Source organism: Excalfactoria chinensis, chromosome 5, assembly GCF_039878825.1.
Source record: "Excalfactoria chinensis isolate bCotChi1 chromosome 5, bCotChi1.hap2, whole genome shotgun sequence".
Classification (NCBI taxonomy): domain Eukaryota; kingdom Metazoa; phylum Chordata; class Aves; order Galliformes; family Phasianidae; genus Excalfactoria; species Excalfactoria chinensis.
The window spans coordinates 31,762,416-31,783,910 of NC_092829.1; the positions used below are offsets into that span (position 1 = coordinate 31,762,416).

The 21,495-nt window shown below is 39.1% G+C and overlaps 1 protein-coding gene across 2 annotated transcripts in view; it reads left to right on the forward strand.

The window, feature by feature from the left end:
* The first annotated feature begins 228 nt into the window (after positions 1-228).
* Positions 229-21,495, forward strand: part of RBM25 (RNA binding motif protein 25) — a 30,351-nt gene continuing 9,084 nt past the window's right edge. Inside the window, exons 1-12 of one of the 2 annotated variants that reach the window (XM_072337846.1) lie at positions 229-427; positions 6,209-6,329; positions 8,413-8,462; positions 9,428-9,598; positions 9,902-9,959; positions 10,940-11,100; positions 13,400-13,582; positions 15,750-15,803; positions 16,064-16,147; positions 19,683-19,969; positions 20,855-21,053; positions 21,362-21,451. In XM_072337846.1, the coding sequence (XP_072193947.1) occupies positions 6,224-6,329; positions 8,413-8,462; positions 9,428-9,598; positions 9,902-9,959; positions 10,940-11,100; positions 13,400-13,582; positions 15,750-15,803; positions 16,064-16,147; positions 19,683-19,969; positions 20,855-21,053; positions 21,362-21,451 (1,443 nt within the window). In that variant the 5' untranslated portion in view covers positions 229-427; positions 6,209-6,223. The remainder of the gene's footprint in view (positions 428-6,208; positions 6,330-8,412; positions 8,463-9,427; positions 9,599-9,901; positions 9,960-10,939; positions 11,101-13,399; positions 13,583-15,749; positions 15,804-16,063; positions 16,148-19,682; positions 19,970-20,854; positions 21,054-21,361; positions 21,452-21,495) is intronic. The other variant, XM_072337847.1, reaches the window with a different exon arrangement.

Below are 21,495 nucleotides of genomic sequence, written 5' to 3' on the forward strand. Positions count from 1 at the left end.
CGCCGCTGTCTGACCTCAAGATGGCGGAGCTCCACGCTAGGTCAGGCTGCCGCGGCGCCTGCCCCCAGCAAAGATGGCGGCGGCACAGACTCCGTTACCCTCACGCCGACCTTCTAGCCACCGCCGTTCTGCGGTTGGGCGCCTCGCTATCTAGGCGCAGATGGAGGGGGCGCTCTGGCAAACCCATCTCTATGGTAGAGAGGCGCGGTGCACGTCGGGCCGCTGCCGGAAGGGGCGGGTCACATGACCCCGCGCAGCGCGGCGGAGGCGGCTCGGCGCGGTGTGTTCGCGGCCTAGCGGCGCCTCGGGCCCTCCAGCCCGATCTCCGGCGGCCTAGCGGCTTTCCCCCGCGCCATCCCGGGCCTGCGCCTCTCGGAGGGGCCGCGGCGGCGCTCCGGACGCGGCTCCCGCCCCGCGGCGAGGAAGGGTGAGCGACACGGGGCCGCGGCGGCCGGAAGGGGGGTGGGAAGGTGGCGGCGGTGCTTCGGCCGCCCGCTGGGAGGAGGCGCCTCTGGGGCCGGGCCGGGCTCGCGCCGCTGCGTCGCCCTCCTGCTCTTCGGACCTCGATCGCTTCTCGGCGGGAAGGCGGCGCGGGTCTGGCGCCGAGGTGGGGAATGAGAACGGCCTCGGGGAGGCGCTCACGGGGCGGCGGCGGGGCCCTTCGCTTCCCCTCCCGCCCAGGCGGCGTGTGGGCCCTTCCGTCCCCTGCGGCCGCGGAGGGACCGCCGGCGCGGCACGGGTCGGTACGGCGGAAGGCGAGAGGAGACGAAGCCAAGAGGGAATGAGCCCGCGGCGGTGGCCGCTGCAGCTGCCCCTGGCCCGCTCCTGGCCTCGCCGGCCCACTGGGGCTTCATTCGTCGGTACCGCTTCCTGCGAGGAAGCGCTTTAAGGCAGTGTCTCGGCACGGAGGGTAACGTCCCGAGCGCGGTCCGCGGCGGTCATCTCACGGCACGTGTAAGCCTGTATTCCAGACAATCGGGCTGAGCCCCGTGAGTACCACCTGTGTTATGCGGATAGGCACGTTCTATAGCATGTCTTTTTTTTTTAATCATTATTATTTTTTCCGCCCTTCTAAAGGGGAAAGATCTTTTTCTGTCTGAGGAAAAACTTGTTTTGACTGTTTTGTTCGTGTGTGTTTCAGTTTTTGGTTTATTTATTAAAACACGGACTAGCGACATCCTGATCACAACTAGTTCAGTTTTTTTGTTGTTTTTTTCTTTCTTCATGACAACAGATCTTACGTGGCCTTACAGGAAATGGAGTCTTAAGCTTGTGTCGTTCTTGGTCTGTTCTACTTAAAATGACTGCGCACAAATCTTTATTTATTCGTGAAGTAGCAAAGTATTGCTACTACTATTGCATCAGCATTTACTGAAGGTGGCCCAGAACAGCTTGAGTAGGGAAGCACAGGCTGGTTTCTTCCTTCTCCTTGGGAGGAGCTGCTTTGCACGCAGTGCTTCACGTTTCTCACTTCTGTCTCTTGACGTTCCCTTACATTTAGCAGTGTCCCAGCCTTGTTTGTCTTTTGGGAAGAGTCGATAGCAAAGTTAAGATGGAAGGCCATTTATTTTACTGACAAGAGCTTAATATGAGCACAGAATTAAAAATGAAATCCAAGGTGTTAAAATTCTGTTGGTGTGATTAGTAGAGCTCTGGGTAAGGAGCTTTCAGACTGAGGGTTTGGCTCAGGTAAGCAAATTGCTTTTTTCAGTTGGTATTTTACAGTAATTTGGGTTGCAACTTACTTATGACTGAAATCTTTCTAGATCATCTAGATCAGTGCGCAGGCTAAAGCAAATACTAGTTTTGTTTGGAAAGAAATACTGTTAGAAAATCTGTTTTCTCTTTTGACATGTCAGTCATGTTTTCCACTGATGTATCACTTTGCCTCAAGGTAATTTTGGAGAAAGCTGTAAAGCTTTATAGGGATGTGTTGGGAATCATCACTGAAAGGCTCTGATAGTCTGAAGGAAAAGAGCCTTTATTTTTAGGGGCCTACGCACTTTTTGAGATGCATTAATATAGGCTGTATTTCCAGTGAGTGGCAAACTGTTAAAGATTATTTTTATTTTGGAGTTATTTTTATAGTGGAGAGTCTTAAAAGTCCACTCACCATCAGTGAAGACTGATGTTAGAAGCCTGTCTGGAAGTAATGACTTCAGTAGACGGGTTTGTTGTGTGTGTTTTCTCCAGTTGTTTTTGAAAGCGTTTGAGCTGCTGAGCTGCACCCGTCCTGGCAGAAAATATGTGAAATATTGTGTTGTAAAATTACATGCAGGCAACAACACAGAGGAAACAATGGAAAAAAACAGTATAGGAACATTACAGCGAAACTTTGGGATCAAATGCCTTTGTGACTCAGGGTGTTACTGCATAGCACGGTGTTGTGCAATAAGTGTGGATGTTGTCACGGCTCTTAATCGTCTGAAAGTTAAGATTGTAATCAAAGCTGGACTTTGTTGAAATTTCTTTAAACGTGTTTTTTGTTTGCTGCCCCCTTACTTGAGGGGTTAGGCTGTGCAACATCTCGGTATGATTTGGGGTAAATATTGCTTTACTTGCGATGCAGAAGGATTGCATTGGGAAGTGTTGGTGACAAATTGTAATCAGAGAAGCTGAAATCAAGTTGGATCCAGCTGTGCTATTGCTGCTGTTATGATATCGTATTTATTCTTAAAGTGCATTAATTTTAGCTTTGCTTTATGACTTTGGGATTTCTGTGGTTGATTCTAGCTTTGTTTAGTTGGTAGCTGAACAGTAAGTATTATAACTGTCTGTTCTATGGGGAACGACTTCAGAAAACAATGAGAATATTTCACAGGGTCTTCAATGAAAGTGACGATGTGTTAACACAGTTATAAACACTAGGGAGGTGAATTGTGTGCTGGGTGGAATTAAGATGCTGCTGAGCAGGTGGTACAGCTGCCACTTCCAAATACAGTAGTTGCCAGTGTCTTTCAATAAACTGTGTTCAGCATATGACGTATTTTTTTCACCCACTTACCAAAAAAAATAGAGGAAACCAGAAATACATTAAAAGAATGCTCTATTTTTAAAAAAATAATGTTTGCAATGTGGTCTACTTGTGGTTACTCTCCTCTTACTGGGAAATTTAGGAGTTAAAGATAATGCATGGGGGCAACAGTACCTGAATGATGGTGACTCTCATTTCACGGTACCTCTGAGTTCTGTGTGGCCTTGTACAGGAGCCCAGCATATGCCCAGTTCTCTGCCCTGCACACTCATTTCATTGTGTGCCTCAGAGCATGCATGTGGCTGGCCAGAAGAGCTCAGGCCTCATGGGCATAACACTCGGAGTTAATATGTCTCAGAGGGTTTTACCAGACCTTTGGGCCGTGAGGGTATTTCTGCACTCTGTGAATTTCAGAAGGTTGGTGCAGTGGACTGCTGTCAACATTTGGTTCCTTCAGGACTTAGTAACTGGAAGATCACTGAATGAAAGCAGCTAAACTCCCTTTAGACTAAAGCTGAACCTGGAGCATTGTAGCTGTGCTTGTGTAGCGCTTGCTGTTTTGTTAGCTGGTTTCACATTAGTATTTACATACAGTAGCAGGAAAGGGACCAAGATTTTATTTGCTGTTGATATCCAGTGTCCCAGACAGCAGAGGTGCTAGCAGTGGATCATGCAAGATTTAAGGCAGGAGCAGAATGGCTTACTAGATGTTGTCAAGAGAACCATACAGATATTGGGAGAAAGAGTGCTTCAAAGTAAAATGAAATGCTGCAGATAATTGTATGTTTCACATCCATCTGACTAGATGACTTTTAAAGATTAAATTTGATCTCTGCTTGCTGCTTTGTTACTTTTGTGGAGTAATGATAACTTGTCTGCTGGCATTTTGCTTTTTGATTTCAGAAAAAAAACTTGAAGGAAATGCCCTCTGTCTGTGTGCATGTGAGATGTCCATTAAGCTCAGTATGTTTCAACATTTTTTAATTCACAGGACTGTTTCACTTCTTAATCCCTAGGCTTTTTTATACTTCCCTAAAGTGGTGCCTTAAGTAAAGTGCTTTTTAGAACAAGAAGAGGTTGCACCTACTGGCAGCTTGGAAAATTCCCACTTTTTTTTTTTGTTTAACAGACCTCTCCTTTATGTCCTGTGGACCTCAAATTACATAACTCTACTGTAGCCACTATGGAACATCAGACCCACAAGATAATTACTCTGGCATCCTGTTTCAAAGCTGCTTTGAGTTTTTGCCTAGTTTCATACAAAGATGAATAATAAGGAAGTTCTAGACTGTTCCATATCATCCAGGCTTCGCATTTTAGAGGAGAGTCTGTTGTTGTGTAAACTCTTCATTCTATAAACAGTGTTCTTCCAAATAAAATACATTGGCAGTACATCTTTGCTGCTGTTTTTTGCAGGTTCACTTCAAGAAATCAGGAGTGACAAGCGATAGTTATTTAAGTGTATCCATTATAAAGAGCAAAAAGGCTTTCTGTTTTTACATTGTATGAAATAATCATCATTAAACTGGTGGAGGAAAGATTTGTTATCTTGTTTCTCATGCCATCCTAGAGACCTTGTGTAAAAGGAGTGTATCTTTTCTCTTGGTGAGATGTGGATGAATGCTCTTTGGGGCCAATTAGTGAATGCAGTCATCATGAACCTCTTGTGACCGATGCAGTATCTTCAGGTGAATTGTGCTATGGGGTCACACTTGAGCTCTTGTACTCAAATAATTTCTGGAGTTCCAAAGATACTGCCAAGTACATCTAGGCTTCTCTTAAATCCTCTCCAGTAGGCTGTATGCCCTTGTCCCTCGTGGCTGTTTATGGGCTCTTTGGGAGTGAGGTTTTGCTACAGGGTTGTCTTCATTTTGAGCTCTTTAAATTGCATCTGCTATTATGATAAAGTACTGATATTAGCTCTTACTTCTGCTATTTAGGATTGTCATTAGGTACTTGCTCTTTCACAGGTGTGGAAGTCACATTTGTATCCAGCAAGCTCACCTCCTGTTTTGTGTCCAGTGATAGGAAACCGGGTATGCATCATCCTATCTACAGATCTGTTTTAGTTATCCAAATTTTATTTGTTGTAATTCTTGCTCTCAAGGCCTTCTGTCATGGTTCTGACTTGCATTTGCCTGTTTGGAAAAAAAAACTGCACTGCAGCCTACAGTACTGCTTAGTCTTTTAGGAAACATAGATATGTACGTGGGAAGCTCACTGGGCTCTTATCTGATAGTCTTTGTGACTTCTATCTATGTGATCCAGGGTGTTTGAAGCTTCAGTGCTTCCTCAGCATGGTATGTATGTACCTATGTACTCATAAGAAAATATAGGTATGACGAGTTACTGCTCAGTAATTTTGTGTGTTTTAACAAGTGTTAAAAGATTTAAAGGGCCCAGAGATTCAAACTGTGTGACCTGCAGTGGGTGCTGGTAGCCAGAGCTCCGTTTGGTACTACAGAGTGAGAGCCGAGACTTAACTATGTAAGGTTGCTGGTAAAATACTAAAAGCAAGAGCATTAGTTTTGGGTGATCTTGAGCCCTATTGGGTGGTGTCAGTAATATCTACATAAGAATAACTGTCTGAGTAGGAAAATGATGTTAAATCTTCTATTCTCTATGATAGTGCATTGACCCTCAGCTCCCTCTGATGGGTCTAGAAGGTCTATGAGCTGGGAAGCTGAAAATAGATCAGAGGACCTTCTTCCAAGTGTTTAACTGCCTCCATTCTAGACACTGGGGTTTTCTCCACTGTCTGTGTGGTTATCTTCAATTCCTGTCAGTGCTGTACATGAGGGTTCCCCACTTCTCTGTCTGAAATTGTGCTATGGTTGTATTATGTGATCATTTCTTGTTCTGGAGAACCACTTGCTTTACTGAAGAGGGTATTCCAAGTTTGCTTCTGCTTTCACATACTGCAAAGAAGAAAACCTTCATTTTAAAGAAACAACATGCATGCTATTAAATGCTGTTTAGTTCATGTTCTTTGTAAAACATTGATATGATGAGCCACATAATGGTTATGGTGGGTTTTTTTAGTGCTGTTTTTCATTGGTAAGGAATACTTGTATTACAAAGAAAACGTTTCCCCAGCTGATTGTTAAAAATGTTCTAATTTGTAGGTGAATGTCTGTATAAAGCTTGAAAGTCATTAGATATGTATCATTTTGTCTGCTTTTGTGATTTATCTTTGGGAGCTAATACAGTTTTCCTTTTCTATCCTTTTGACAGATTGCTTCTGTAAGAATGTCTTTCCCACCTCATTTGAATCGCCCTCCAATGGGAATCCCAACTCTCCCCCCTGGGATTCCACCTCCACAGTTTCCTGGTTTTCCTCCACCTGTGCCTCCTGGTAAGTTCTTAGTGTATGATGCTGTTGCGGAAAGAGATTCCTTTTTGTTATAAGCTGCTATTTTCCAGGAGTTACTGGGTTTAAGTGTACTGCAGTAACACTGATTTGTGTTCATTGCAATTGAGTCACAACACGTCAAGTGCACAAACTCTGTTTGGTCTGTCACTGTCTGCTTACTTCTGACCAGAAATCAATCTGTTAGACACAGTACCAGTTCTGTTGTCCTTTTGTTTAAGTCTGAAGCTAGACTGTCATTTTTGTTAGGTATTTCAAGAGTCACTTTCTTGGCAGTATACAGATTTTGATTACTTTCAAATAAGCTGTTGTAGTAGCTTTTGGAAACACTTATCCGTGCCAAATACGCACGGTGTGAGAATACAGGAGTAACTTTCAGAGAAGCTTCACCTTCTTACATTGTGTTCTCTTTTTTTTTATAAGTCTATCTCAGCAATATCATTTCTTTGCATTCTCTTTTTACATACTTCCTTCCACACATCTTGCTATCTTAGTTGTGTTGCTCATTCCTTACAATTTTCCCAGAAATAATTCCCTTTTTTTCTTCCTTTTTTTATCTTTAAGGTCAGTTTTTCCTTTTTTAGTGTGTGTGTTGAGACTTTAAATTATGGATCTGGAACCACTTATTTTTTCCTATATGTTGTCAGTATAGATAACGGTGTCTGGAGTCTGGACAGGGAGAGGTAGGGAGGGAAAAAAAGATATAGGCTTAATTTCTCAGCATAAGTGTATGAGTAGAATTGAATATGCCACAGTGACTTTTTGGAATTCTACTCTAAAGTTATTTCATGTGTAGAATTACAATTAAAATAGGTTTAACCAGGTGTTCAGCAAAAAAAGAAAATATGTAATTATCTAACCTATAAAAAGAAGTCTCCTAGAACAGTGTGCTTGTGCAAGAATGAAGGTGGGAAGAGTGTTTTGCTTTGCTTAGAAAGATGACAGGTAGAAATAAGAACTTGCATTTCCATCTTGAAATGTGAATGACTCAAAAGGGAGATGATTTAGTATCTCTCATTTTCTGCGAAAATCAGGTACGAGTAGGATATAAAACTCAAATGTCTTTCTGAATATAAGAAATGTTCTGTGAGGTCACATCAGCAGTCCATATGGCCTGATATTTTGTTTGTGGGAATAGATGATATTTAGATGTGTGTGTGCACATCAGCTTTTCCTGTCTAAAACTGAAGTTTCCACAACTGATAAGTTAAGGATGTTAGTGTCATCTTTTGCACTTCCTATATCTGCTTCTGATCTCAACCATTCTTGAACATTTTTATGCCTTTTGAACATGTTGATACTGTCTCAACTGTTACCTCTTGTTCCAAGTTCCAGCAGTGCATTACCAGCTGTGTAAAAGTGCTACTTCCTTATTATGTCTGTTGTTAAACCACCCGTCCTCCTGAATTGTGATGTGAGCATTTGGCAAATGGCATTTTTTGGTCTTTTTCATCATGCTCCATGCAAGCATTTGCATTTGGAGTATTTCAGAGTGTAAATTCTTTCCTTGCCAAGAAGCTGCTTCAAAACTCCAGTCATGTAGTTGCTCTTATGAGTCTGCATGTTCTTTTTGCATTGCAGACTGAGTCTGTAGATATTAGTCAGGATACAGATACACTGAGTTTTTATAGAGCAGCAAAATGATGCCCATGGTCTTGATCATCAGTATGTTTACTGATGGCGTCCAACATCTTATTAGATTTTATTGGGTTCTGCTGAGCACTAGGCACATCAGTTTGTTACAACTGCACTACCAGACTCTGGGGGTGGTTCTTCTAGTCTGAGACGTGATGTGGTGCATTAAAACGGAGAGCAGATTCTCTGAAGGGTTTGGAAGAATAGGGATGATTTAAATGGAGGATCTGAGGAAGAAAGAATTGAGTGATGGAAGAAATAGATGATGGAATCTAAGAAATAAAAGGTGGCTGAGTGGAAGGGTGCATAGGGTGAAACGGAGTGTTGTCATCTAAATTGCTGTCTTGTTTAGTAATCATGACTGAGAGCAATTCATCTGTGTTTATCAGTAATCTTAACTAGACAGATTAATGTTCTGTATTGTCTTCCTCAGGGACCCCTATGATTCCTGTGCCAATGGGCATTATGGCTCCTGCTCCAACTGTAAGTATTGCATTGGGATGAGTTTCACGAGTAGATTTCAACAGTTATTTTTGTCTTCTGAACTATCTCATTAAAAGACATACTGTGGAAGGAAATGTTTAATATTTATTTCAATTATGCTAATTAAAGTATAAAAGCCACTTATTGACATGTAGGTTAATTAGCATTTTAGTGATTTTGCATAAGAAATCTCCTCAAAATACCAATTTATTCTTTTGATAGTTTGTGTTATCTGTTATGGAAAGATATGTTTGTGGTAACCAGTGGTGTTTACGGGAATAATGCTGGAACAAATACATTATTCACTTTCCTGATAACATTATTAAATCTGACACATTTAGAAGAAGTTTTGAGAGGAGAACCGTCTAATCTTTCTTCTTAAGTGGAAGGAGAGGTGCAGCAAATTGGAACAAACATTCTTGTCTGTCTCTGTACAGTTTGCTTTACAAGTAGTTGCTCCTTAACTGAAGGCAAATGACTAAGGGCTGTGTACTGACCAACTAAATGAGTAGTGTTTATTTGCTCTGAAAGCTTTTAAGACCTGTCATACGTCCAGTGAAGCCTTTTAAGATTTAAGTCAGAGTAATTTGCGCTTGCAGGTTGTTGTTTTTTTTAAGCATCTAGCACACTGTTAGGTGCAGTGCTTCAACTTCCCATGACTCATATGTCACAAATGAGTAATTTGTAAAACAAATGATGTTTAATATTACTGCATGCTTGCCGTGAGACCTTCAGTAGCCATGTTCAGGTACACCTTTTTTCTCTCTATCAGAAAATGACATTCTCTTGATGTTGAATGGATATCGAAACGTGAAATGTTTATTTACTCACTCCGTAAATTAAATCATTGAATGAATGTTGAACTTAATGTCTATCCTACTTAGTCTTTAAAAATTTAAATATAAGGGGAAAAAAAACAACCAGCAGAGGTGCTTTATTTTATGTTCTCTCCTCCTCTTTCCTAGGTATTAGTTCCTACCACAGTGTCTATGGTTGGAAAACACTTAGGAGTGAGGAAAGATCACCCTGGCTTAAAGAACAAAGAAAATGATGAAAATAGCGGTCCCACTACCACTGTTTTTGTAGGCAACATTTCTGAGAAGGCCTCGGACATGCTCATACGGCAGCTTCTAGCAGTAAGTATAGTGGGCTGCTTGTTATTGTTATTCCCTGGCTAATAAATAAAGTTGTGATCTTCCAAGTAGTGGAACTGAAACTAAAAGCAGGGTTGGTCCTACTCACTGGATCGGCAGTCCAGTGGCTTTGACCTTACAGTCAGTAAATAAGGGAAGGGTAATTTTTTTTAGCTGTGTATGTCAGTGAATATAGATGCAGCTGGTTTTTAGCAGAGCTTATTCTTTTCACTTATCTTTGTGTGCAACATCTTTTGTAATGTTTCATACAAAATAATGCTCAAATGTTATTTATCTTTAATGCAGAAATGTGGCTTGGTTTTGAGTTGGAAGAGAGTGCAAGGGGCATCTGGAAAACTTCAAGGTAATGTTCATGCTTTTCAAAATCTCTGATCAAAATAATGTTTCTATTACTTGGCAGATTATGAAATGTTTGGCAGTGTTATTTTAATACTTAATGTTTCAAGATAATGAATACAGAATTTAACTGTTAAAATGCATCCCGATACACTGTTTGTATTTTGTCCTTGAAATTAACACAGAGAAAAAAACAAAATTGAAAAAGATTAAAAATGCAAAACTGTATTTGAGGGGACAAATGTTCACTTTTCTGTTATGAGGCTACATCCTGTGTTTATAGACCATTTCTGAAGATAGCTACCAGCCTGGACTTAACTTGCAGGGAAATGGATTTGCAGCACCATTGGTAGTCACTTCCATTACTGTGTATTGTCTTTAACTGTTAAGGAGGTTTTCCTGATTTAAAGTTTTTCATTCTTTCCTATCCCCAGATTATATTGATTTATTTTTTTTTCCTATAATCTTTGTCCATTGGATATATGAAATAATTATGGTTATTCTTTACTGTTAATGTTTTTGTATATTCTTCTAATATTTCTTATAATTTAATATTATAATAATATAATTATATAGTAATTGTTTTCTGATCTTTCTGATACATGATTTAATATTCACAATGTTCTTTTCCCCTCACAACTTTCCATAACTGTTGTGAAATACTCTAGATTAATGCTGTACTCTTGATTGATGTTATCAATCTTCAGACAGTTGTAAATATGAGACACCTCTTTATATAGGTTACATTTGTTAGCTAAGATCATTTTAAATGCTTTACAAACTACAGTGTTGTGTGTTGCTTTGGCTTTATTTACCGGGCTACTCCTTATATCAAACATTAATGCAGTTATTTTCCTGGTTGGTTTTTTTTTTGTGTGTTTGCTTTAAATAAAGAAGTATCTACATTCAAAGTTTGATTCAAAACATATTTGTTTGTACCAGAAGAGCTTTAACATGTTCACTTCTCATTTTAATCATCTATTTCAGCCTTTGGATTTTGTGAATACAAAGAACCAGAATCCACACTACGGGCACTGAGACTACTCCATGACCTCCAGATAGGAGAGAAGAAGCTACTAGTAAAAGTTGATGCAAAGACAAAGGCTCAGCTAGATGAATGGAAAGCAAAGAAAAAGGCCTCTAATGGGGTGCGTATATAATATATGACTTATATTATTTTGTCAGGAGAGCAATGTGATGTGCTTTTTAGATCAGACTGTGAACCAGTCTCCTAGTTTCTTTTCTTTTCTCTGCCACTAATTCACTTTAGGATTTTGCCAGAATCGAATTAATGAGTCTGAAGATGCAATGAAAGGAAATGAAGTGGAAGCTCTTAATTCACAAGTACTCTTGAAAACTTTTACCATGTTTACTACAAATGATTGCATTAACCCACTTAGAGCTATTTAAGATTTATTACCCCTTTTAGGTTAACTTACAGAGCATTCTAGATTAACACAAACACACTTATGTACAAGTTAGCTTTGTTAAACTTCTACAGTCACGGAATCATAAAATATCCTGAGATAGAAGGGACTTATGAGGACTGAGTCCAACTCCTGACTCTGCACAGGGCAACCTAAGAGTTAAATTGTGTATCTGCAAGCACTGTCCAAATGCTTATTTGAGACTGAGAACCTTGGAGTCATGAACACTTGCCTTGGGAGGTTGTTCCAGTGCCTTTCACCCTCTCCATTAAAAAATTCTTTGTGTTTTATGATCCAATCGGAATTTTCCCTGATGGAGCTTTAGGCCATTCTCTTTTGTCCAGTCACAAATGCACAGATGAGCACCTCCCTCTTTGCTCCCCCTCATGAGGAAAATATAGACAGCAGTGAGGTCATCTATTAGGCTTCTGTAAGTTGAACTAACCAAGTGTCTTCAGTTTGAGCCTCCTTGGTGATGTCCTGCAATTGTTTCACCACATTTGTTTCCATCCCTTGGACACACTGTACTGTTTTTTAAATATCTTATGTACAGTAGCCCGAAAGTACACACAGTACTCAAGGTGAGACTGTACAAATGCTGATTAAACTGGTACAGTCCCTACCTTTGACCAGCTAGCTGTACTGTGCCTGGTGCCCCTCAGGATATGGTTGGCCCCTTTGGCTGTTAGGGCGTATTGTTCATCACAACTGAAGTTTAATCTGTTCACACTTATTTATAAAATACAACTGCATCTATGGAATCAACTAAAAATTAATTCTAGAGTTTAGCTGTAGCATGTGATTCTGTTGCTTCAGTTTTGTTTAATAGTTCTTAAGTTTATAAACTCCAGATCTGTTAGTTTGCAAATTCTGGCAGAGTAACTCTGTTCTTTTCCTTTTATTGACAAATCTTCTGGAACAAATTAATGAAAAGGAAAGAGGTTCATGATTCAGTAAATGATGCAGGTATCAGGCAGTGAGCAGTCATCTGTCAAGTTTGTGTGTTAAAATCAATCTTATTTCATAGCATCTTGTGTCACAAGTTGTTGAGCTTGCTCTGTAACTGTCTTAAAGTACCATAGATGCCTTAAGATATTTAGATTTAAAACAATTACTTTCTATGAAATGAAATTGAATAGGCTCTTGTTCAGGGAACTATTAATCACATTAGAAAATCAGTTTTTAGGAGGTTTAGGTTTGCTAATAAAGGTATGTAAAATGAATTGCAAACACGAAAGGACTTCCTTTTAATGACAGTTATTTTCTTTTTTGATGAGAATAGAGGCATAGTCATCACCTGAAACTCTAGATGCTTTTGACTATGTACCTAGTGTACAGTAATAAATGCAGTAGATGCTCTGTAAAGCAAACTACTAACGTGGTGAGTTTTAAATGAAGTAATCCATTAACTGTGAGCACAGATAAAGATTTATTTGCCCTCTTCCATTCAGACTTTTCTTTCCTCTTAGCATCACTTGTAATACTATTGGGTTTAAAACATCAGTGAAGCTTTTGTACAATTAATGAATTTTATGTTCCATGAGCTCCTGTGGGCTTGGGGGCAGTTTCATATCATTCTCCTTTAATAAGTTGCAACTTTAAAGTTATAGATACTTATATTGCATGGCAGCTCAGTAGGCATTGAGGAACTGATTCTGAAACAGCTTAAAGGTTGTGAAGGAAATGGAGCAGAAGCTTTTAACCATGAGTGGAGCTATAATGATCGCCTTTCTGTGTGTGCTCTTCTGCTTTAGTCACTCACTATCTGGGTTTTATTTTGCAATCCTATGTCTGCTCTTAGCTGTCATTCCACAAGTAAAACTGTGTTCCCTTTATTACTGCTAGTGTGAGAAGATCTGAGTAAAAATAAAGCAGTTGGTTACTGCTTGGGGGTTGTTTTAGTAAAAGCTATATACATTAATATGTATATGTATTAATGATGATGGAAGGTGAACTTTTAAAATAACACTAATATTATTCTCAATTTGTTGATTTCTGTTACTTTGGCCTTTTTCCTCAGAATTCCAGACCAGAGACTACAAATGATGATGATGAAGCACTGGATGAGGAAACAAAGAGAAGAGATCAGATAATTAAAGGGGCCATTGATGTCTTAATACGAGAATATTCCAGCGAGCTCAATGCCCCCTCCCAGGAATCTGACTCTCACCCCAGGAAGAAGAAAAAGGAAAAGAAGGAGGACGTATGTGTTTTGATTTTGGACAAAGCAGATTTTTCTTCAACTCAGCTTTATATAATGGCCAAACCTTGTGCAAACGCTTTTAACCTAAGCTCATGATGAGAAACCAGATCAACAAGCATTGATGTCAGCAGCAGTTTCATGTTTTATGCTGAAAACTAGTCAGTTATAGAAACTATCCTTTCAGGATGGTTTAGGGATCTAAACATCTAAACTTCTTGGAACAACAGCTTTGAATCTGGGCAGGTTTGAATTGACCTTTCATCCCTCTGAAGGTGGAAATACTGAATTGAGTGCAGTTTAAACTGTATGTGCATGTAGGCTTTTCACATGAGAACTTTAAAAACGTCTAAAAACTTTCTGCATACTTTGCCATTTCCAGTGAATAATGCCAGGGCACTTCTGTAATGGTAGGGATTTGCTCTGGTAGTTTTTGACAAATTTCTCTTTGCTTATAGTATGCATTATTTTAGTGGACTGTGATCCAACTTGATTGCAGCTGTTTCTCCACATGTGGATGAACTTCATTAGCCACATATGTGAGTGCCTCACAAATTTTGGAAGGATCCTTCAGGGATGAAAGGCGTATTATAATCTTCCTACTTTGCAAAATCACTTTTACACGCATGTGTCAATTTGGCTGGAATTTATCAGCTGGTTTTACTATATTGTGTAATGCAAAAAAATTGTTAAGCAGGAATGAATGTTCTGGTTTAGACCTGCTTCTGTGAATGACCTTTTTATGGTTTAAAACAAACTCTGGAGAAGAGGGATTAAGAATGAACAAACTCAGACTTAGCTTTTCCAGCCAAATTTCTAACCATGGGAAAATGGAGATTTACGCTTGCCATTCTGCACCTAATATGAAAGATTGGAAAATTGTTTGACCAAGATTTTTATGCACTTAAGTCTTCTGTAAAGTACCTATTCCAAAGTCAATAATGCAGTTTCAGATATTTATGGGGTTTAAGTGTGGTGCAAGAAGTAACATCTCCCTCAGGGAGTGAACGTATCTTCCCCATAACATTATTAGCCATGGCTAACCTAAGGCGTAAGAGTGCTGAGCTGAGAATTTGTCTTTCTTTTCTCTCCCTTCCTTTGGGAGAAGATGCTTTCTTGGATGAGAATGAACAAATGAGTCACTGTCTAATGGTATCAGCTATGTTTTTTGTTAGATGCATTGTTGAAATGTAAATTGTCCTGTGAGTGCATTTATATGGTGATGAATAAGGACAGGTAGTAGCCATCAGTCTTGAGAGATGAGTGCTGAGTATGTCACTGGGACAGAAAGACATTCTGCTAGTTTTCTGTGATGTAAAATTTGACCAATCTGAGCTAGTCAAGTGGATAAAATATGCTCGTAGTTCTTGTGGGTTGAAATTTCATCCCATCATTCCTCCCATATTGGGAAGAAGGAAAGGAAACTTGAAGTTGCCATCATTGGCCTGTGCTGATAGAAGTGGGAGTAAAGAGATGGTCCTAGCTCATTGGTCTCTAGGCCATGAAAGAGAAGAGAGAGGAGGATTGTGTTCTGGTGGGAAAGGGAAGATGGATGCAGATATGTATGTGTGGGGGGTGGGGAAGCTTGCTAGCTTGCTAGCTTTGGGGCTTTTGTGCCCTGGAGGGCATGGGGGCGAAGCAAGCTCCCACTGATGTTAGAAACTGAGTCTGGTGTTAGTTCCTGTGGATGAAGGGATGAAGGCATGTCTGATATGGGGGAGTTGAAAAATGTGTGTGGGGAACTGAGAGTGAGTGGAATCTGTTTTTCAATTTTGAGCACGGGGGAACCTCGCTAATTCGCACTACTAGTTAGTAGGTGCAACTTATCAAATTTTGCGAATTAGCGAGTAAATCAAACTCGTGCACCACAAATATACTGATTGTATTGGCAAGTGTAGCTTAGTCTTGTTCATGACGTTTTCATAGCATACTAATGTCCTGTAGTATACGTGATGATTCAGTGAAGTCTTAATAATATGAGACATCACTGTCTACTGAAGTAGTTCAGAGAAGGGAGAATTAGCGAGGTTCTTCTGTAATTTTGTTGAATCAAGAAATGAGATCACAGCAATACGATATTGCTTTGTAGTACAAACATACAAAACATTGTTTTTCAGAGTAGTATGCAATCTATTTTTAAAAAAAAAAATCTCCGTGGATTTTTCCGCAGATTTTCCGCAGATTTCCAGTGGCCCCACTGATACCTTATCCACTCATCACCAAGGTTCGTTTACATTGTAGGCTTTGACAATGACTGTGTTTACTGCTAGTTGCCAGATTTGTGACTCTTGTCCATCTGATTTTTTTATTTTTATTTTTTTTTCACTCATTAACATCAGACTGTCAGGTTTGGTACTGCAGAAGGACTTTATTTATCTCTTACAAGACTGGTTGAAAAATTCTAACCTTCAGCTTTTCTCTTGTTCTCCTATGTCTGTACAAACAGCTCTTAATGCTTCTCCTCCTGTCCCCCTTGTTTTTTAGGAGGATATAAATGCTATAGAAATGGAGGAAGACAAAAGAGACCTGATATCAAGAGAGATCAGTAAATTCAGAGACACACACAAGGTAGTATTCTTGTTTTTGCGCTTAATACAAATTAGAATTTTTCAAAATCCAAAAAGACACTATTATAAAATGTAGCAGTACATTGCAGTATCACTTAAAATGATGCTTATGTTAGGTTTAATATACATGTAACTCTTGACCAGTCAAAAAAAAGACAATTACCACGTTAAAGTGGCACTTGACATCTTTATGCTAAGGCTTTTGATTGCTACTGATTATTTTTCAGTCTTCTCACTTTAACATGAATAAAGGCAGCTTAAGTTTCTTCACAAACATTAAGTCGAGATGTTTATAGCTAAAGGCTAAATGGGGCTGAAGTGTAAGACATACACTTGAGTGTGTTTCTGTAGGTAGATTTATAACATAATCCAAGATTTTACGAAGAGTTGAAAATTGAATTAAATTTAAGTCTTTTATTTTAATAGTTCTAAGTTAAAAGTGGGGGAAAGATTAAAACTAGGTCAGTGGTTACCAGACTTACCAAACTTTAGATGCATGGAAGAACTGTAAATTCCCATAAAGCTAATCTATTCATTGACCCCCACCATTATGATAGAGATCATATGGTGACTAATGCAAGATGAAACTCACAGCTTGGAAAGTAACATGGAATAGGATGTAAGTATGAGCTTCTGTTTTTTATTATACTTATGGATGCCCCCTCAGAAAAATATGCAAAGGGGTAACTGGCTTGGAAATGTTGGTGTACATTAAATCCCACCTTAGCTCTCACTTAAGGAAGTTTCCATTAATGCTATTGCATCTGTGAATGTTTCTGCTTAGTAAAATGAAACTTATATATCATAAAGCACAGCTATGCATGTCATGTTCTTGTTTTAATGTTTAGCTTGAAGTTGATATTATTTTTCCCCTATGAAACTGGAAAGGCCCTTGGTTTAGGGGGATAGCAGCACATTCCTTTTGAGCCCACGTTCATGTCTCAAAATATCCTGTAATCAACATTAATGAAAATGTTGAAGCTACATCAATGTGAAATATGCCCATGCTACTCAGCTTTACTTGTGTAGTTACTAAAGATGGTACTGTGTTTTTGTGCAACTTAATCTGTACAAATGTGAGTGACTACACATTGTTAGACATGTATGTGTTTGGTTTTTCACTTGATCAAAGTTGTTAAAGGTGGAAATGAGGGGGAAAAATTCCAGAAGAAATCATCTGGAGAAGCTCAGCAATTCAGCATGAAACTGATTCACAGTGGAACTTCAGTAGAACTGTGTTCAATTCCAAGCCCCAACAAGCCATTGTTCTTAAGATACAAACAAGTAATATGCTTAACAAAAACAAGAGCAAACAAAAAGTGCTTCATTGTTCCAGAAGCTTTTGGGCGTATTCTGCCTTTAATCTTTATTGTAGGGGGGCTGTTCTTGTTACTTAACATCAAACTGAAAATAGTCACTGTATATATTGGATACCTTTAAAAGGGGCTGTTGAATTTTTAGCAGCTGGTTAGTGAGCACAGTGAACCTTTGCATGTTTTTGGTATGAGTTTATAAAACAATAACCATAGACTGTCAGGGTATCAGGATTGCAGGGGGCGTCCATTTACAGCACGGACGAGTCTGAAGAGAGCTCAAGGTAAGATTTATAATTTTTCTACCTGTTCATTTCTGTTCATTACTTCAGTATATCAGATACTGTTCCCATCCCATTACCCTTTCAGATCCTCTTGTTTCGGCTGATAGAAGTTGAGGTCAGATTTAGATTGTGAAGTAGGCTGATTTATTTTTTTTCAATTGGATTTTAAGGAAGCGGACCTAAATAATGGGCTTTCATTTATAAGGCTGTGCATTTGCACATGCGTAAACATTGTTTAAAAAAAACAAAAAACAAAACCAAACACATGAGAATGTTTTTCACCACTAAGTCTGAGTGGCAAAAAAGCAGTTCTGCAAAAGAAATTTCTATTGGAACATCTAAGATAACCTGTAAGTATCAACCACTTCAGTATATAAACATTTTTAAAAGTATATGAAATTTGAGGTAAGTTGGATTTTTAGAAGTTGGCAGCTTAGTTTATCATCTGACTAGGCTGAGGTTTAGTACTGTAAAGCTTCTGTAAAGTATGGTCCTTCAGAAATTGATTTTCAGCCCCATGTATCTTGTAGAATCCAAGTTTTGTTTTTCATACCAGTTTTCTACCTTTTTCCTACCATTTTTAGTCCCTTTTTCCTTTTGTGATTTTAATGTATCCAATATTGGTTTGCCTGTACTGTGCTATCGATGCAGAGTAGTTTCACTGGATACATTAATCACTAGTGAATTAGCTTTATTTCTGTAATCTTTTGTTGGTTCTTTGGTCCCCGTGCCTATGGCAGAAGATCATTTATCAGGTAAGATTGCTTTTTAAAGTTGTCTTACATGCTTTGTTTAAAAGAAAAGAAAAAAAACAAAAACAGAATGCTGTTTGATTGTTCCAGATTTTAATTTCATTTCAGTGATGGTAAACGTGGAGCCAAAGGGGATAAACGTGTTTATTCTGCTCAATATTTTTTCAAAAAAAAAAAAGTATTCTGGCATCTGTCAGGTTGAAATTTGGTGTACTTGGTTGTTATTTGGTATATTTGTGAACCGTGTACTTGCTCTTCCTCCCAGAAACATAGCTTGTAGGCAAGGTTAATCCAGTGTTGGCGGTCCATGTCCTAGCACAGCATCTGTAAGTTAACACATAACAATTGCTTCCAAGGATGGATTTATCTATCATTCTGTTGATGTATTTTCTATTGTCTTATAGGAATTCTGGTCATAGGAACTGTTTCTAAGTGAAATTTTAAAAATGGCAATTTTGCACAATTTTTAGTAAAACTGTAGCAGGTAACCCTTTAGTTTCTGTGTTTCAAAAGAGCTATTTCCAACCTTTTTATTTTTTAACTCTCTCCATCTTGCAGTGGTGGAAGTTAAGGATTCCATTCTGTAGAGTCCAATTTTTACCAATGAACTGTTAGATATTTTTTTTTAGGGAGGTGAAAGGTTGCAGCTCTCTCTACACTGTTAAACCACATGCACAATGTGTAAGTGGAAAAAATTTCTTTACCCAACTTTTCATATAGGGTTGTTTCGGTCTGCCAAGACTTCTTGCGAAACAGTGTCCCAGTAAGCATTCCACTCAAATATATTCCTTGTTGAACAGGATTAAATTTTGTCAGCTAGAAGTTCACTCTGCTTGTACCCAAGTGGCTTATAGGACCAATGGAATCTGTGGCCCACTTGAATCATGACTGGCAATGCACTGCATACGTGCAGTTTAGTCAGCTTATTTGAGGCCAGCCCTGCTCTGCTAAGGTTGGAGATTGCTGGTCTGTGTAGATCTATGCTTTTGCACGAAATCTAGTCTTGTGATTGCTGCATTTTGATTTCATACTTATGAGTTTCAAAAAATACCCACCAAACCCTCCTTAATATTTTAAAATCAGTGGCGGTTTTGGTATTTCCATTACCTGCCTTGTGTGTTGCGTCGGGAATATCCAGTTCGTATAACTACAAAATTAACTATGTAAGTTCTCTTGTTGGTTTTTAGAAACTGGAGGAGGAAAAAGGCAAAAAGGAGAAAGAAAGACAGGAAATTGAAAAAGAACGCAGAGAAAGAGAAAGGGAACGGGAGCGTGAACGAGAAAGGAGGGAGCGTGAAAGAGAAAGGGAACGGGAGCGTGAACGAGAGAAGGAAAAGGAACGGGAGCGTGAACGGGAACGAGATAGGGATCGTGACCGAACTAAAGACCGGGACAGAGACCGAGATCGAGACAGAGATCGGGACAGAGATCGTGAAAGAAGTTCAGATCGCAACAAGGATCGGAGCAGATCAAGGTAGTACTCTTGAGGTTGCTATCTGTTTCCATTACTTCCAGTGTTTTTTGCTGAGACTGTAATTCAGCACAGAAGCTGCCATTCAAAATAAGGATGGTCCTTTTGAATGAATGAATGAAAAAAGGGAAATTGAAATATTAAAGATTATATTTATACTAATCAGAAGAGTACTTGATTTCCTGCATAACATAGAAACATAAGGAGTGTAATATGCAGCAAGCCACCAACTGTGTCTTAAGTAAACAGGCTTGATCAAGAGTCATCATTTTTTCATGCGTAATTTTGTTTGTCCTTGAAGTTCTCTGATGTTTTCACCATTCTGTGCCGTAAATAGTTTTCATCTTCCTTGCATATATGGATTTTTTTTTTTTTTAAAACAAGGGAATTCCTTTTCCAGTTTTAAACTATGACTCATTATGTGAGTCTCTAGGTGCTACCATTTTCATCTTCCCCTTAGGAGAAAATAGCAGTTACACTTCACATTTTCATGTAAATGGGGCTTATAATATCTGTAAGCTGTGAACATGTGAAGTGTTTATTAAGCATACTTTTTTTTTTGTGGCATTTTTAGCTGTCACTTGTTCATAGAGAACTGCAAATGTAACCTGATAAATGAGTTGCTGTGTGCTTACGCTTAACTTCTGTAGATATTCCTATTAAATAGTTGCAGTGCTCAAACAACTACTTACATATATTCAAGAACTATTTATCTCAAAGTCCTGATTTATGTCCACTGCTGTATTGGCTAATCATCCTGTATAATTGCACAAGAAAGACAACTTGCAAGATGGTGTAAGTAGATCATTATACACTTAAATGTACATCATTTCATTGAATGGACAAGAAGGGCTCTGTACTTACATTTGGACTTCTTGCTTCCTTCAGAGAAAAAAGCAGAGACAGGGAAAGAGAACGGGAAAGAGAGCGAGAGCGTGAAAGGGAACGGGAAAGGGAACGGGAACGAGAACGGGAACGAGAACGAGAAAAGGATAAAAAGAGAGACCGAGAGGAAGATGAAGAAGATGCCTATGAACGCCGAAAGTTAGAGAGGAAACTGCGGGAAAAGGAAGCTGCATATCAAGAGGTAGGTTGGAATTTCTAAGATTCCTTGAAAATAAAAATTACTTCTGGGTCCTAGTAACTGTTTTTCTGCAAAATATGCCATTCCTTCTGTCTCCCCTTTTCTAAATACACTTTAAATCTTTTGACAGCATGAATTGGGGAAGAGTATTTCAGTCAGAACAACATTGGATTCTTTGTTCCAGAGTCTTAAACTATAACTAATTTTACTTAATTCTGATGTGTTTCTAAACAATAATATGAACTATCTTAAAAGTAGTTCTGCTTTTAATTTGCTTGAGACTGGATTGTATGTTTTTCCTTCTGTTGTAGCGTCTTAAAAACTGGGAAATCAGAGAGAGGAAGAAAAGTCGAGAATATGAAAAAGAGGCTGAAAGAGAAGAAGAAAGAAGGAGGGAAATGGTAAGGCTTAGCTTTACCTGTAATTTTTTTCCCCTTGTTCTTTG